This window comes from Micropterus dolomieu, linkage group LG05 (genome assembly GCF_021292245.1).
Source record: "Micropterus dolomieu isolate WLL.071019.BEF.003 ecotype Adirondacks linkage group LG05, ASM2129224v1, whole genome shotgun sequence".
Lineage (NCBI taxonomy): Eukaryota > Metazoa > Chordata > Actinopteri > Centrarchiformes > Centrarchidae > Micropterus > Micropterus dolomieu.
In genome coordinates, this window is record NC_060154.1 from 29,010,297 (window position 1) to 29,026,737 (window position 16,441).

At 42.7% G+C, this 16,441-nt stretch overlaps 2 protein-coding genes across 2 annotated transcripts in view; one reads left to right on the forward strand and one right to left on the reverse strand.

Moving 5' to 3' along the window:
* Positions 1–262: 262 nt before the first annotated feature.
* On the reverse strand, positions 263–3,424 carry LOC123971377 (C2 calcium-dependent domain-containing protein 4C-like). Its single transcript, XM_046050136.1, has 2 exons — positions 3,325–3,424; positions 263–2,155 (listed from the first exon to the last, which is right to left on the reverse strand). Exon 2 carries the CDS (start codon positions 2,097–2,099, stop codon positions 840–842), a length of 1,260 nt encoding a protein of 419 aa, XP_045906092.1. The 5' UTR covers positions 2,100–2,155; positions 3,325–3,424; the 3' UTR covers positions 263–839.
* Positions 3,425–5,080: 1,656 nt separating this feature from the next.
* Positions 5,081–16,441, forward strand: part of LOC123971397 (pre-B-cell leukemia transcription factor 1) — a 69,635-nt gene continuing 58,274 nt past the window's right edge. Inside the window, exon 1 of the mRNA XM_046050162.1 lies at positions 5,081–5,105. The gene's annotated coding sequence lies outside the window, so the exon portion shown is untranslated. The remainder of the gene's footprint in view (positions 5,106–16,441) is intronic.

Sequence of the window (16,441 nt, forward strand, 5' to 3'; positions counted from 1 at the left end):
TCTCTTAATAAGAACATAATTACACTAACATAATCAGATAATGCAATCATAGGAATTAATTGCATGACTAATCACATTAGAATTCTATTTGGGATGTGCATGTAAATGTGGTTATTGTGGTTGCTCTGTTTGTCCCTCGCCCTCCCCTGTTGGAGGTGGGCCATGGCAACTGGGATCAAAGGGGCATTTGCAAATCAGGATGCAGGGCCACTTCAAAGCTCACACTGATTCACAAAAGCATCTTTGTGCTGAACACACGGTGTAGCTAATGTAGCATCACATCCTGTGCTACCGTGGATTTATTTAACATTACAATCATGAAAACATGCCACACATGACAAACACAGTGCAGGCGAGGACACTGACACAGGTTGATGCACAGGTGTCGTTCAACCTTTGAACCAGACCTGGCTGAGAAAGTTGGCTGGGAGATTTGTCCAGAAAGAAAATCCCTTTCATCTGTCAAATTCATCTGTTGCAGTCGAGCCTGGCTTGGTTTAATGAGCATTCAGTATTGGGAGAAGGAACCAGGCAGGCCTTAACCACCAGAAATCCTTCATCCGTCTATGTACATCAAGAAATTCATTTTCTGAGCGTGATTTTTTTCAGATCTCAGAAGAAAGCCTCTCTTTGCTTTTATGAATATGTTTCATTTACTGTAAATCTTTCCTTTTCTTCACCCTTCATAGTAATGTACATCTACTGTTTTCATCTATTGGAATAAAAAGAGCCGTTTGTATAGAAACAAGTGCAAACATCTAATTTAAGTTTTCGTTCAGTATCCTTGCTTTGTGTTGTTTTTTTTGCCTCCTTTGAGCTCTTACTCCTTTCCTGCAGCTTTAAACCCCTGAGAGCAGCTTTGTTAGAGGCACCTCTCGCTCTCCCAGCAGTGTGTCTCTCTTCAGGCTGGTGCCTTTGTTCACCACCTTGAACTTCATCGACAGGTTCTTCACCTGAACAGAGCTTATCGAGTCAAAGAAGAAGTCCTCGTTGAAGACCGGGTTGCGGCTGTTCTTGATGATGTTGCTCCTTTGCTTCTGCAGCTTGCCCGGGTTCAGGTAGACGGACACGCAGCAGTTGATGCTCTTGATGTCATAGTGCTTGTCATAAAGACTTTCTGCCACCAGGACACGGATGAGCAGGCGGGAGGTGCTGGTGTCGTAGTTGGCGCTGATCCTCACCGTCCCACCTTTGTGCAGGTTGATGGTGTGCTCCCGATGGAGCCCGTGGTCTGACGCTCCTGCACCGCCATGGAAGGAGGGGACGTGGAGCCGCCGCTGGATGTTGGGGCTGGGCTCGGCCGAGCTGCACTCGTCGGTGGAGAGGGAGCTGTGGCGCGCGAACGTCCGCTTGGCTTTCACGACTTTGGCCTGCGTCTCATGGGTGAAGATCTTGAGCAGGGAGGCAGAGCGGGTGAGCAGGGGAGAGCTGAAGGGAGAGGACTCAGCTGAGGAGCAGGTGTCACTTTCCCCGCCACTGAAGTATCGATAAGGATTCATGTGAGAGGTGTTGAAGTCAGCTGGATTCAGATGGTTTCCCCCGTCACTGCTTTTACCCTGGGTCTTCCTCTGGGTGTTTGGGGAGGTGATAGGACTGGTGTGCTCACAGTGGAACAGTGACTCTTTACGGCGAGTGTGGGGGCTTTCCTTCAAGGTGGCAAAGCCATAAGGTGTGTGAGTCTTGGGAACGTAAGGCAGGGACATTGCCGTCTGTGACTGGGGGTCTGCATTGGTGTCTCCAGCCACAACATCATCAGCACTCTCTATTTGTATGATGTGACGGTTTGCTGCTCTTAGCAAGTTCTTGGTGTCTCCCGCAATCTTGGCCACCAGGCGTGGACTTCTTGGGCAGCTGATCTTCTTCCCACTGCCGATAGTTTGCTCTGAAATTGAGGGTGGCAATAGTTCTTTGGGCTTTACATGGGGAACCTCAGGTTCTGGAGGACTGCTGACCAGCTTTGGAGGAATGAAAAAGTCCGGGATCTTGTCGGGGGTGAGGACATTGCTGTAGGACGGAGTGACGCCTTTCTTGTCTCCGTTCTCCCCCTGTCGCATCACTCCGGTCTCCACTGAACCACGGATCTTATCCAGAACCCACATGGTCCCACCAGACAGTGGGCTGTGTGGGCGTGTGGAGTAGGTGCAGTCAGGTGTGTCTGCAATTAATAACACACAGGAGGGAGACGTCAATGATCAGAGGATTATTCGTCCACAGGGAACAGGGAGATAAAAATAACCCCTAGGCTAGATGTTGAAGCTCTGATGTGCAGTCTGTGATGAAACCTCAAGCATTTAAGGGATTAAGACTGAACAAATAGAAACATTTTTATTGGAATATATATATTATATACAGCACACTGAATCTAAGCTTGTACTTTTGGAGCTATTGACTACACATGCTGTGGCGTAAAAGCTCTTGCAAAGACACTTTAGCTTCAAAAATACTTTCTTTGAAGAGCTGCATTTACTTTTGCATTTTTAGGAAAGGGGAACTAAACAGCAACATGTCTCAATAGGCAGCAATGTGAGGTCTTTGAACAGACAAATGATACAAAATAAACCAGAATTCAATTGTATTACAATATTTACAACAAAGGAAACACAGTCATAATTGTTTTTAGATGCAGAATGGCTTCCTTGATTGCTAGTGTAAATATAGAATCATTCAAGGAATAGACTAAAAACATCAAAAGGGGCTACCTTGACCTTATATTATTAAAGGACTACATTTAGAGACACATTCTTTATTTTGATATATATCAGCATTGTATTAACATGAAATATAATATATATATATATATATTATTTTTTCCCTTTAAATAAGACAATTCAGATTTGATTCTGGCTTTCACTTTTTCTAAAACATACAAGGTCTGATGGTGAAAAGAAGGGTCAGAAAAAACAAGATTAATAAGATTGGTAAGATTAATTCAGCCCTGCGATGGACTGGCGATCTGTCCAGGGTGTACCCTGCCTTTCGCCCAATGTCAGCTGGGATTGGCTCCAGTCCCCCGCGACCCTGTACGCAGGATAAGCGGTTGACGATGGATGGAGGGATGGATGGAAGATTAATTCACCCATCTAACAATTAATTATATATCCGCAGATTACTTTCTGCTTCTTTAGATCATATTTACTTGTGAGTTTTAAGCAAAAAAAGTTGAAGAACAATCTTTTATTAAAGTTACAAACGAATTCAACAAGTGCTAAAACGCTTCCTCCAATTGCGCACCAGTCCGTTTTCCAAAACCTCTATCCAGTGTCTTCATGTAGTCTCGGGACCTAACTGCTCCTGTCTGTACAAATGTATTAATAATATACTTACGGCACTACAGGGAAGGACACGTTCCTCTTTGTCGACTTGCTCTTACAGTAACAGGTGTTTTCTCCTCGGGTAAGCCTGTGCGCTCCGCGGTGCTGCTCTGCGCCCTCAGACGGTCTCAGCTCCGGAGCTCCTGTCGCGCGTTTTATAGACGGCACAGGGTTGCAGCTGACCAATAAGATCAAACTGTGAGTTTCCCAGCAGAAGCAACTAGACATCACACTGGTTACATATCAGAGGGACGGAAATCTTAAATCACGTCCAATTTTTTAACAATCAGTGTTGATACTGAACAAATCATTATGTTTTGTGGGTTTAATAGTGCGTTTAAAAAAAACTGCAAGGCCTAGTTTTAATATCCAGCTGAAAACAGCTTGTTTTCTATAAACAGTTCACATTTTTAATTATTTCCACTCTGTTGTATTTCAGTCCTTTGGCCTAACATGACACGCTCTCTTAGTAATCAAATCAAACTTTCAACCAAGGACATGAGCGCGCGCACCCCCCCCCCCCCCCCCCCCCCCCCCCCCCCCCCCCCCCCCATCCCCATCCCAGCCCTGTTCAGCAAAGCTGTCACAGCGGCAGCACTCATAATGAAGGGTAAAATATTTTATTCAGATTTATTAATTTGAAAATGAAGCATGCCTGTCGACAGAGGGACAGTTCTTCTCAATCTGTCAACGCGAAGCCACTCGGCGCTGACACCAGGATTCATTTGTCTTGTCGGCTCTGACAGTCGGATTCTCCCAGTGCTCTACGGAGAGGGATCGCCCAGGGATTTTTTGAGCTGGATAAAACACATTCCGACAAGGAACAGCCTCTTTATTAATGCAAATTAGGCCGGAAAAATTCCAGCAACAGCTACTTGGCTCCAGAGCCCTGGCTCTATTCTCTGTTATTTTTTGGGGGTGGGGGGGGTTGTTAATAAAAGCAGCCTCGGAGTGTTTGTGAGAATAGGGCCTGCAGGAGGACCTGTCACACCGCAGCTGTGACACTCTCCACACACATGGGACCTAGACCAAATTTTGGAGCCTTTCCTGCACTTTTTGGTATCCTCTCCAGGTATAAGACTTTGCAACAATGAGTATTCTTACCTTCAAACTCTTTTTAAATAAACATTTCAGAACTAGAAGATTAAAAAATATGGGTTAAAGACTAACCCTATTCACTCACAGCACACACTCAAGTTTTGATTAGGGTTAAGTTTTTGAATTGCTTATATTAAATGAGCCCACATTAGTCAAACTATCTGCCCTCCATCTTCGATTCTTGTTTGTATTCTGATCTTTTTTTCCTCTCTGTTGTGTCTCCGTGTGTCTATTTAGACCAGAGGCCAGGAGACTCACGAACTGTGGCTGACTTGTGCTTGCCTGGATGAGTGCAGGCGAGTTGTTGTTTTATTTCGCCGAGAGTCCTTTGACATTTATCTCTCTTCACCTGCTCCGTGATGGTGATTCCAAGTGACAGGGTCTCCTCTCTCTCTATTCCTCCTCTGTCTTTCTGTCTGTCCTTTCTCCCCCTTCTTCCATCTCTCCTTCTCTTTTTCCATCCCCCTCTAAGCTTGTCTTGTCTTTCTCCTCCAAACCTCGCTGCAGCTCCGGATATGTGCATCCTAACCCTGGCTGCTATTGGCACTGCACAAAGTAAATTGAACTTGGTGTGCTGTGGGACCCTTAAAAAGGAAGCGCTGTCAGTCAGAGACATTTGATGGGAGACAGCACAAGATGAGACATCGAGGATGAAGACGTGCATGATGGGATTGCCTCCTTATAATGTTTAAAATGGTACGTCTTCTCCAATCTTTAAATTACTTAAATGGATGAGATAGGGAAGGAGAGCATGCTGCCACTGTAGCTCTACTGTAGCACAGATTAGTTAATTGCTTATCCTCTGGAACAAGGTAGAGGTTGTATTTCACTCAAGCAGACAGGAAGCATCACTTATTCAGAGTCCTCCCACTGTCAATACACTATAACAGAGAAGGGCTTCTCTCCAGCCTCCTGCACTGTGGGTTTACTCTTGCTGGAAGAGACATGGAGATCATGTGTAACCACCACAGACTGTAGCTATTTCTTAGAGGTTCCAGTGCTGCTGCAAAACTTGAAATAAAGAGAGGTGGCTTTTTTAATTTGTTTTTATCCTGTGTTTGGCCAGCTCTTATGGGAAAAGTCACCTTAATTGCAAAGGCTTCAATACTTGACCTCACCATCAGTTCATTAACCCGGCAATAAAAGAAGCCCTCATTCTGCCAGAACTGCACCCGGTCTGCCCATTTGAAGACCATCTCACTTCCACAACCCCGTTTTCCCCCCAGAGCAAACGCCTGCGCTAGCCACCCACTTTATCAATTGCCTTCATAATTTTAAAAGCCTTTTTTATGTTGTTGTTTTTCTCTCATATAGTAAATGGAGCCATAATTTAATATTTTAATGCATGTTAATGTGTTGTTTAACCTTCTAGCAACAATCAGGCTTCTCTAAAAGGTTAACCTTGAACGTGAGCCAGTGCAGACAGCAGCACAATAACGCGTCAATCTTTGAAAAACATCTCTGTCTAATGGATTAGTGGTTGATTGCACAGCCCCATCTCGAGGTAGATGCCGTATATATTGGATAGGCATTAAAACAAGCATTTCTCAATTTTCTCGCTGCCGGCCCTCAGGGTCAATGGATCGCTAGGGCAACAAAACGCTGACTCAACGCTTACCTCTTAATTTATCTTGGGGCTTGATTATAGCTTCATTTAAGACTCCAGCAGCCCACCAGCACAATCATGAAACAGGTTAGATTTAAAAGAAAGGAGGAGTGTCTTCAAAGTTCAGTTCAGAGATGTTATGAAAACTCACTGATTAGAATATATGGTATTGTGAAAACATTTCAGTCCTGCTGGTGTGAGAGGTAAACAATACTGTAGGAAACATGACAGGTAGCTAAAAAAAAAGATGTTTGAAAATGAATGAGAGAAAGGGCATGCAACGACTGGTGTGTGAAGGGTAACTAGACTGTCAGTAACCTTTATATGATGGGTTGACATTGTATCTATCACATTAAGGATTGGTCAGGTGGAAAAGCACTGATCAGACAGAGCTTAATGTCTTGCTCTAAACAGAGGAATTCTATGTCAGTTATTCCCTATGACCTGAAGTAGTTCATGAGTCACCGCAGTGTATTATTAATTATACACTTTATGGCCCTAGTATGCTTAAAAGGAAGTTCTTGTCGGATCGTCTATCAGCATATGAAAACCCCCTTTCTTTAACTTCTGTAACTATCCAACAATTAAGCTCAGCCTCTCGGTTGTACCCAGGAGAAGTGGCATCACTACGAATGCTTTCAAAAAGAGACTGTGTGCTACACTGACACTACACAAAAAAGCAAAAGGTGAGGGCAGGTGATGGGATACACCAAGAAGGAGGTTGAGGCTGATTGCAGGCTTTTTGCCAGGAGTATGGCAATTCAGAATAGGTATTAATCCTTTTGCCTCATACGAACAAGTGTGTTTGAAGCAAACTGAGGTCTTTAGTCATCTCTGATTTGAAAACCAGCGTTGGGCATGTCACTTGAAAAATGTAATCAATTACTCATTATGAATACATTACACCCCATTATTTGTCACAGTAGTTCTTGCTACTCAGCCCAGCTGTATAACAGAGCAATCTAGAAATAGAATTTGATCTGATCTTAGTGCTTAAAGGAATGGTTTGACATTTTGGTATATTTGCTTTTTTGCCAAGAGTTAGACGACAAGACTGATACCACTCTCACAACTGTAAGTTACCGCCAGCAGCTGGTTAGCTCGACTTAACACGGGGACTGGAAACAGAGGGTAACGCTTAATCCTGATTTATACTTCTGCGTCAAGTCTACACTGTAGTGTATGCCATAGCCTTCGAGTTGTTTACAAGTTACATTTTTGGGGAGGTGCACGTCAGGCTGAGATGCTCACAAGTCTTTGAGCTAGAGTCCAAGTCAAGTCTCAAGTCATTCATGGTTATAATGAATGTTGCATCGCCTGCTGCGTTCAATCCAGGGTGTTTATAATACTGCTTAGCTATAAGGGATTCTGTAACTGTAACCTGTTTTTCACTTACAGAGCACAACCATGTAATGTGCAATGCAATTATTGACAGTTTATAAACTGTAACGTCAACTAAATAAAACTGTAACGTTGCATGATCAACAATAAACCTGTAAACTTCACTTACAGAGCACAACCATGTAGCCTAATGTACAATGCATCCGCAACTAATCACAGTTTATAAACTACTGTAAGTCAACACATCCCCCAGACTCTCAAACCATTGTAACGTTATAACTAAATAAAACTGTATCGTTACATGATCAACAATAAACCGGTAACCTGTTTGGGACGTAGATGATTATGTTAATCGACAACCACAAGTTTGGCAAGTAAACAAATGCTCGTTCATCTTTTCAGAATGAACGACAGTCAGAGTTAACCTCTCATAGGTCGTAGCTGAAGCAAGAAGCAAGCTAACGTTAGATGGGCAATGCTGAGATAAACATGTTTAGTCACCACAGGTTACTAACCTATTTTGCGTTCAGCGCTTCTTTGTTTGGGTCTTGTTGTATGAAGTTTTAAAGCCAAAGATTATGATGAATGGCACAGCTGCGGTGTTTGTTGTCCTTTCTCACGTGTGGCCGTGCGCAGCTGATACATAGTATGTGTTACGTTGGCAGGTTATAGGTAACGGAATAACAGCAAGCTCATCATCATCGTCCTAAAAATAAACATTGTTCACGAGTCCCGCACCTCTAGTCTGAGTCAAGGCTGAAGTCTTTTGAGGACGAGTCTCAAGTCGAGTCTGAAGTCACTCTGTGTGTGACTTAAGTCGGACTCGAGTCCGAGTTTCAAACTCGAGTCCCCATCTCTGACGTCAGGCTATGGTGTAGGCTACGGTGTAGGGTATGGGGCTACGCGTAGACTACCTGTAAATTTGACGCAGTACAATTTAGGATTTAGCCTGGCTCTCTTTAAGAGCAGCAAAGGGCTACAAAATCTGCCTACCAACACAATTAACAATAAAGCGTAAAATACTGGGGTTTATGTGCCAGACTATTTCTAGGTTGGACACAGTGACTTCATAGGGTCCCCACTGATTGCCTGGTAACATCACAGTGACAACAAGCATATTTCTTAAAATGTTGTACTAGTCTTTTAACAAGCCAATAGCCTACAGTTTGGAGGCATTTCATGACCATCAAGGTCGAGGTCAGGGGTATCTTTATTATCCCCGAAGGACAATTTGTTGTACAACCAGCAGTAACTACACAATCCACAAACAGACAATCCAAAATAAAAACAATACAATATAATCGACAGGTAGCTCAGGCTTGGTGACCACACTCAGTAGCAACACAGAAGTCCTGTCTTCATTAGTAAAGACCAGACAGAAGACTCCTAACAAAAGTGGTTGATTCCTTAATGTAGGCTTACCACTGGCTGACTTTCACCAGCCAGCTAAAAAGGCCCAACATGTATAGAAGACAACTTTAGAGTGACCAAAGAACATATCCCCCTTCTTTTGGTGGAAACTGGACTGCCTCCCCATATTTCCAGCTAAGACGTCCCCGGACCAGTCTCTCCACTGCACAGACATGAAAGTGACATCTGTTTCATTCTAATTCTGGTAAGACAGCAAATAAGAAGATCCCAAAATGCCAAAGTAACTATTATTACGATTAGTAACTGTAATGTAATCACATGAAATTGTGGCACCTTACACTACTCATCACTGATTCAAAGTAATCATATTACTGTATTGCATAACTAAGAAAGGTGTTACTGATCAACCTTGGCTACAACTCACTTTAATTGTGATACAATAAAATGTTCATTTTACTATAATAAACAGTTACAAAACACTGTTCCATAACCAAGCAACAGAGTTAGCCAAAGTAGCTTTCTTTGTCACAGGATTAGTTTATCTGTCTATCTGCTTGGCTGTGTCCCAAGTCTCCTCAGTTTATCCACCCATCCTCACATCTGTCTCTATCCTGGTTCTGGTAGATGCATGTGAGATGCCTGTGATACACTGCTGTGACAGTGGTTGAGCAATGGCCTGTCTTGTTCAGGCCCCCCTTCTGAAGTTCCCCTTTGTTCTGTGATGTATTGATCCATTCAGACCTCTTCCCGAATGTACTCCACTGGTGCTCACTCTGCTCAAACCAGCTTGTGCCATGGATCTTCGAGTAATGCCTGCTCACACACGGCGACTAGAAACAGCCTCTGCACAACCCAGCCTTCAAAGACTTTATTTTCTACTTCTAGCTGCAGTGACTTCGTGAGCAATTAAAAAAAACTGTACATTTAATTTTTAAGCTATCCAATACAAAGTTTTCAAAATGTTTGCTGTCCGTCAGTTCATCTGCATCCATGAAAGACTTTATGGTTTGTATGGAAGATTAAATAACTGTACATGCAGCTGAACTGATTGTCTCCAGTGCAATGTATCATACTCTAAAAGCCTTAAGGGATTATTGGGTGAGAGCAATTGTTTTGCATCTCAAAGTCTTCTAAGTGACACTCCATATTCTTAAAAAGGAAGCATCTAGTACTAATACAGGCACTCTCGCTTATTGCCAGGTCACTTAGAATATAATCTCACTTGCATGCAGCCATGGTGACTCAATGGTAGTGTTACACAGAGGCAAAAGATTTTTTAATTTATGTTAAAAAAATCACAGGTAGCTGTAGCTAATGAGTCACCTCCTGCTTTTTAATAAAAGTAGGCTTCTGTGAAAGCCTGTGAAAACGTCTCTTTTTATCAGTCGCTGCTGTGCATATATGCTGTGTTGTATGTTTGAAAGCAGAGCGGACATGGAGCGCCCATGCATTCGTTTCTCAGTCTAAACGTATTAGAATCAAAGAGAGGGTTATGAATCCGTTCTATTAGCGCTGCCTCCACACAGGCCAAAAGCCGTGCAGGATGAAAGGGAGGATTTATCTGCACAACCCCATCACATGGTGTAACCCGGGGCCTGGAGTAGAAAGGTCTTTCTCTCAGGTGCCATGGAAACCAGCCCACCTCTGGCTGCTTGTCATGTCGTCCTCCAGTCGCCCTCTGTGCTTAGCCTGTGTCCGGCCAACACTCTGCGGAGGCTTCTCAGGCCTGTTGAATCTTTGAGTTAGTTTTCAAACAGGTTATCCCAAAGCTGTGAGAACTCTGTTCTGTAGGATTTAACTTACGCTGAACTAAAATGTCAGGTATAATGCACCTTAAGAAACTACTAGTGCGCTGCGCTACGCACAAACACATTTCTAGACATTGTGATGGCTCTTCTCTCTCAAATACAGAATTGAAGTCATTGAATACACAGAATGTTTGGTTCTTCTGGTCAATGATGGATATGTTTCTAAAACAAAAAGGAAAAAAAACACCATTTGTGTATGGAGAACCAAGCCTGATTTTATTAGGTAATTTGAGTAAATAAATAAAGTTCAAACTAATTGAGAAATACGTAACAGAAGACATGCAGCTTAAGAAAATTGCAAAAATCACACTCCATGTGACTTACACAAGGGATAGTTATCCAATACCAAACACGCCAAATGTAGTTGCACCTAGGGAGCACTGTGAGTCTGGGCTTCTGAAGACAAGCAAAATATTTATTTTGGCTGTAGTCTATCCATGGGAGCAGGGGTATGCGATATGTATCATCTATGATAATATTTTAATTGTTGTTTTAACGGTGTGTGAACAGACATTATGGTAGACTACCTCACTCACTTTGCAAAAAACAATCAAAAACACAGTGTCTGTGAATTCACTGCGCCATGCATGCAGTACAACAAGCCAGAAAATGTATGACTGAAGTAAAAAACGAGTGAACAAACAGCACCAGGAGATAAAACACTGACACCCCCATCCTCTCAATTTACATTGTTAGATTGACCTCACTCGCATGGAGGTGGTTTGGCTTTGAAAAAAAATGATGCTCAAAAGACATCAATCTGCAAACTGTCTGTCGAAAAGCAGTTGCCATTAAAGACCACTAACTAGCCACTGCACAGAATGTCAATAATTGGAAAAAGCTTTCATAGTCAGCTGTCCAGGAAAGGCCTAAACCAGCCAAGGCACCAGCTCAAAAACAAACTCTGGTTCAAACACCGCTACAGTGATGATGACAGAATCAAAGCCTTTAAGACAACAGCTACAACAGAAATCAGCGGCTACAGCAACAGATAAAGTGGTTTACTTACACTTCTACTGTTTGATTTCGTGATTTCAGGGTTTTTATATTGTTTTTACTTGAATGCTTTAGTTTTATGTAAATAAATAAGACCATTCGTAGGCTAAGCGACAGCTAATATCCTATTAACAAGAGCAAGATAGTATAATATTAGACTTTTACAAACAAATTTTTTAAAAGATGCCAAATATTGTCTAATTATCGTTATCAACAAAATCACTGCAAATATTTAGATATCATTTTTTGTCAATATTGCACACACCTACATGGGAGCCACCAAAGACTTTCTATTAGTTGAAAGAGTTGTTAGCTACCTAGCTAAAGTGTTACTGTTGCAACTAAACTGCTTAAGTTAATCTTCTTCGGGTGTCTTTAGCTGTTAGCAAACAACTTCAGGTGCATTACCACCACCCTCTGGCCTCGTGTGGGCCTGAAGCTGATTTACATGCAGTCTGAGAAAAGGCAGATGCAATCAGATTTATGATGTGGCTAACAGATATACAGTTAAGTCAAGTCAATTTTAATCACAAAAACAAATGTGGCAAAGTGTAAACAAATGTTTATTAAATCACATCTGGATACAAGTCAGATATAGGTTACTTAAAATGACATGTGTAATCCTTGTGACAACATAGCAACCCTATTCATGGTGTACCTGACCTCTTGCCCAGTGCATGCTGGGATAGGCTCCTGGGCCTCTGTTAATCCTGGAAAGGAGAAGAAAATAGAATTGACACACATGAAGTAATGAATGTGTTAATAAATGAATTAACACAAAAACAAACACATAAACATAAAGAATCCACCATTCAGAGGGTTTTCTTTTCTTCATGTAGGCTTTCACTATGCTGTGACCCAGATCAGCCAAAAATACATTTGGACCCATACTGGGCCCATGTGACATGCATATTTAAGGTAAAACAGATAAAACCAGAACCTAAGTAATAATAAATCCTCAAATGGAGGCAATAACATATATATGAATTAATTACACAAATGATTTATTTCTCTTTCTCTTTGTAGATTTCATTAATTCATTTAATAAGCTCACATTACTTTAACTGTTTTTAATGCACTGTAAATGGTTCACTTCCAGGGAGGATTTCTCCACTACGCAGTACAGTACCAGTGCCCTGGAGGATCTATAGTGCAGAGGTGTGAGGGCCAAAGCTGTTGTTCTGCCCCACACCTGGGCGCTATATTTGCCACTGCCATTAGAGTCTGCCTTTTTTACTTTTAATAACTGTGACGGTATCACATGATCCCACTAGTGTGGATGGTACTCTGCCATGGGAAATTCATATTCAGCGCTATGCTCTATAATATATTGCTTACATCTCTGCTGCAAATTAAGCCTTTTACAGGACACCTATAAGCATTTCTTGTTTTATCACTAGTGAAAGGCTGATCATACATCAGCTGGCAATGAATGGATGAAGATCACTTTCAGTTCTGTGATTTGTTTGGCTTGCCATGTAGCCCGAAAGTATCAGCATATATTTAGATTTCTAAATGCCCTGCTAACGTAACATAGCAGATGTTAGGGAGTCATATGGATGTTGGTGTAACAGAGACCCCCTCAGGTATTCTCATTATTCTACTACTGAGCAGATGGCAGGGAAACTTACCACACTTACCATTATCCATCATACATATTCTGTTCCCAATTTACATGGTCGGTGCTTCACAGGAGCTCCTACAGGGAGAGTACCTAACTCCAGGATTGCACTGCAGCGCCACCTGAGGCTTAGGAAGACAGTCTGAGATGTCACTGCCACTACACCTCAAACTCAAATATGCTAATAGTTGTACAGAGGAATTCCAATGGGTGCATCCCACTTGTATATTTTGAATTGTGAGGACGCAGAATCTGCAGCTAGATGTTTTTAAATAGTTTAATATCAATCAGGAAATGTTTTACTATGGAACAGCCTTAATGAGATGATAAAATAGTGGCTTTTATTGTATTCTGGTCTTTTCACGGCCTCAAGTTTCAGAATTGATGCATTTACACGTGCTGGCATTTAAAAAAATATGGTGCAAAATGTATGAACCTTTCAACCTCAAATTAGGAAAGTCATTTTGTCATTTAAAGAACCTGAAATCAGCTTTTTACTATGAGCCACGGCCTCCTACACAAGCGCACCATTCTCTATCAGAGCTGAAACCCTTTTGGTTTTTCATTTTAAGAGAGTTTTCTGGGCCTCAGCTGGAAGAAGATGATGTCATGTACTTCAGTGCACTAATCAGGATTTAGCAACATCTGAATCAAACTCTCGCGACATTCATGACCAGCAAAGTCTGCGATTGTTCCTGAGGATATTTTTTTCCTCCAAACTTATTATTATTATTTATTTACTCATGAATATTTAAATAGACATGGTGGAGTTTCTGATCACTTGTAGCACTATGGAGCAGTGTTTTTACAAGTGGGTCCCAGTTTTGTTTGTTCTCATGCATGTGCACAACCACCATACACATTCCTTTTACTGATTTACAGGGGGCGATAACTTGACAAAAAATACTACAATGCGCCAACAAATACAGGGAAGAAGAAAACTGCTTAGCGAAAACACGGATGTAAAAAGTTTGCAGTTTTCAAAATTATTTTAAAAAATGCCTTACAAAGGTTTTATGAGGAAATACATTCAACACATGTTAGACCTCAAGGATACAAACTGTGTTTTGGTAATTAACACTGAATATAAACCGAATCTTGGATTGCTTTCAGGAAAACTCCCCAAGGCAACTTTAAAGCTGCAGTTGGTAACAATTTAACATACAATGCAAAACCTTCCGCGCCTCTCCCTCTCTGCTGCTCCTATCTCTCTGCTAAGCCCCGCCCACTGAACCCACAAGTTCCTACGGCAGCAGAAGGAGCTATTTGCCCTGCAAAACCTTTTCCCACTTAGGACTCACTTTCCATGGCGATGGATTCCGCTTTGACTCATCTTCTGAAAGATGCTCCTCCAATACTTCGCAGGCCAAGGCAGAGCGCCCCAGGCTTCAGAGGCAGCTGCGACAACATCTAGCAGTGGGATGAGAGGCTAGCACACCACTGTCCCCTCTCAAAAGTCATTCCCGCTTGTTTGTCATCATGCCTCTTTGCCACTTGTCGATACGCTCACCATGGCATCGAACATGATGAGCCTGAAGCTCTGTGTGGAACCGGACGTGTTCACACAAGTGTTTTCTACTTTACACTGTTGTTGTCAAAGGAGGGACGCGCAGTTCTGTCATTGCTGCTGGTTGTTTCTCAGGCGTTTTGTTTGCAGAACTTATGAAGTCACACACTGCAAATACTGAGCTTGATTGAGTGAGGGCATGCACGAGGAGGGGGACGCGCAGCGTGTGCACAAGCAGTGAGTGACACTGCGTTGGAGATGTCTCCCAGCTCTGATAGGTTGTTTTCACTCAAGAGCGGTGGATTTTTGCAAATGGCATTAGGAGCAGTAGGAGAAGCCAGTGGTAACAGATTTTTCCACTGATTTTCTGTCTCAGGTACTACCATCAGGGTATAGTGGCAGTTTTAGCAAATATGACAAAAAGTTATTTTGTAACAAATCCCTACTGCTGGACATTGATTACAAAGTGAAAGGTTTATGTCAAAATGAATTCATGGCAGGGAAAATGAAGTCATCAACATCTGGCGGCTCACAATAAACCACTGTGACATTTAACATTTACACATATTCCTTATTATGTGTGTCACACGTATATACATTCAGGCTGATGATTTGCACAGTACTGATCATACTTTAGTTTTTTTATTATGTCCCTCCTCCTCTTCCTCCTCCACCTCCTCGTCTCTTCCCTCTGAATGGCTCTCAGTCTTGGAGGGGAGCAGCGGCAGTGAGGCAGCACTGGGCCTGAAGGGCACTTTTCAGCCTGGCCAGACACACTCGGGCCTTGCTGCTTGGCTGCGCAACATGGGTCACCGCCTTACATTAGGAGGACCCTGCCGAAGTCAGCCAAGCGAAGCCCTGCAACATACCTGAAAATGAAAGAACAAAGTCGATGTTCCACTGCCTACTGCAACAGCAAGAAAATCATGTTTGACTGAGAGATTGTGTATAAGATCATGTGACATCAAAATTAAATATTCAAATCACAAAGGTGTTTTGTTTTTTCATTCGGTGTCTCATCTGTGGGTGGATTTTTCCAGCCATAAATCTTTAATCACATTATCTTTCTAATAAGTATAACAAATGAAAGGGCTGGCCAATACTTTTGATTAGTGTACCTTGTATCTTGGCACAGCACAGAAATGAAATGGTATCCTGTGGAGCCAGTGGGGGCTCTTGCTGAGGTCAGAGGGGGAGAGTGAAGCAGACCTCTTGTGTCAGCCACTATTATTTATTTGGAGTTCAGGCTCTATTCATCACCGTGTTGCCACTCCGTACCGTTTCCCTGCTTGCTTAAGGCAGCAGCCACTTCTCCCAGCTTCTCTGCATCCCACCTTTACAAACCAATGATCGACGTTTCATGAGTGGCACCTCAAGGTGGGGCTAAATGGTCTTATATTCCCAATCATGTCGCGTGGGCGGAGTCTGACGCGCTCGCTACGCTGCTGCCTGCCCAGTCTGTACTGTACATGACAAAAGCGAGAGGATGGAGTAAGTGAAATAAATCCACACTTCTTATTTCTCAGAGCCACATTTTTGTAATTTGGCAGGAGGAGTGGGTTTTGGATCACTGCGCCACATTACAAGAAAACGTCCTAGTTCATGTTAGTAGTTGAAACCAGCAGCCTATCTGTTTTTACGCACACCCTACTCCAGTGAAGGCAGCAGCAGTTCAGATCAGATTTCACATTCAGCTCCGACCAGCTGAGAGAGACAGCCAGGGAGCAGGAGAGCTCGTATCTCCGCTTTCCCCTCCGAGACCCCCCCCCCCCCCCCCCCCTT

What these genes read in the sequence shown, in the direction of transcription:
- LOC123971377 (XM_046050136.1), bottom strand. Translation starts at nt 2,099, where the DNA reads ATGTGGGTTCTGGATAAGATCCGTGGTTCAGTGGAGACCGGAGTGATG.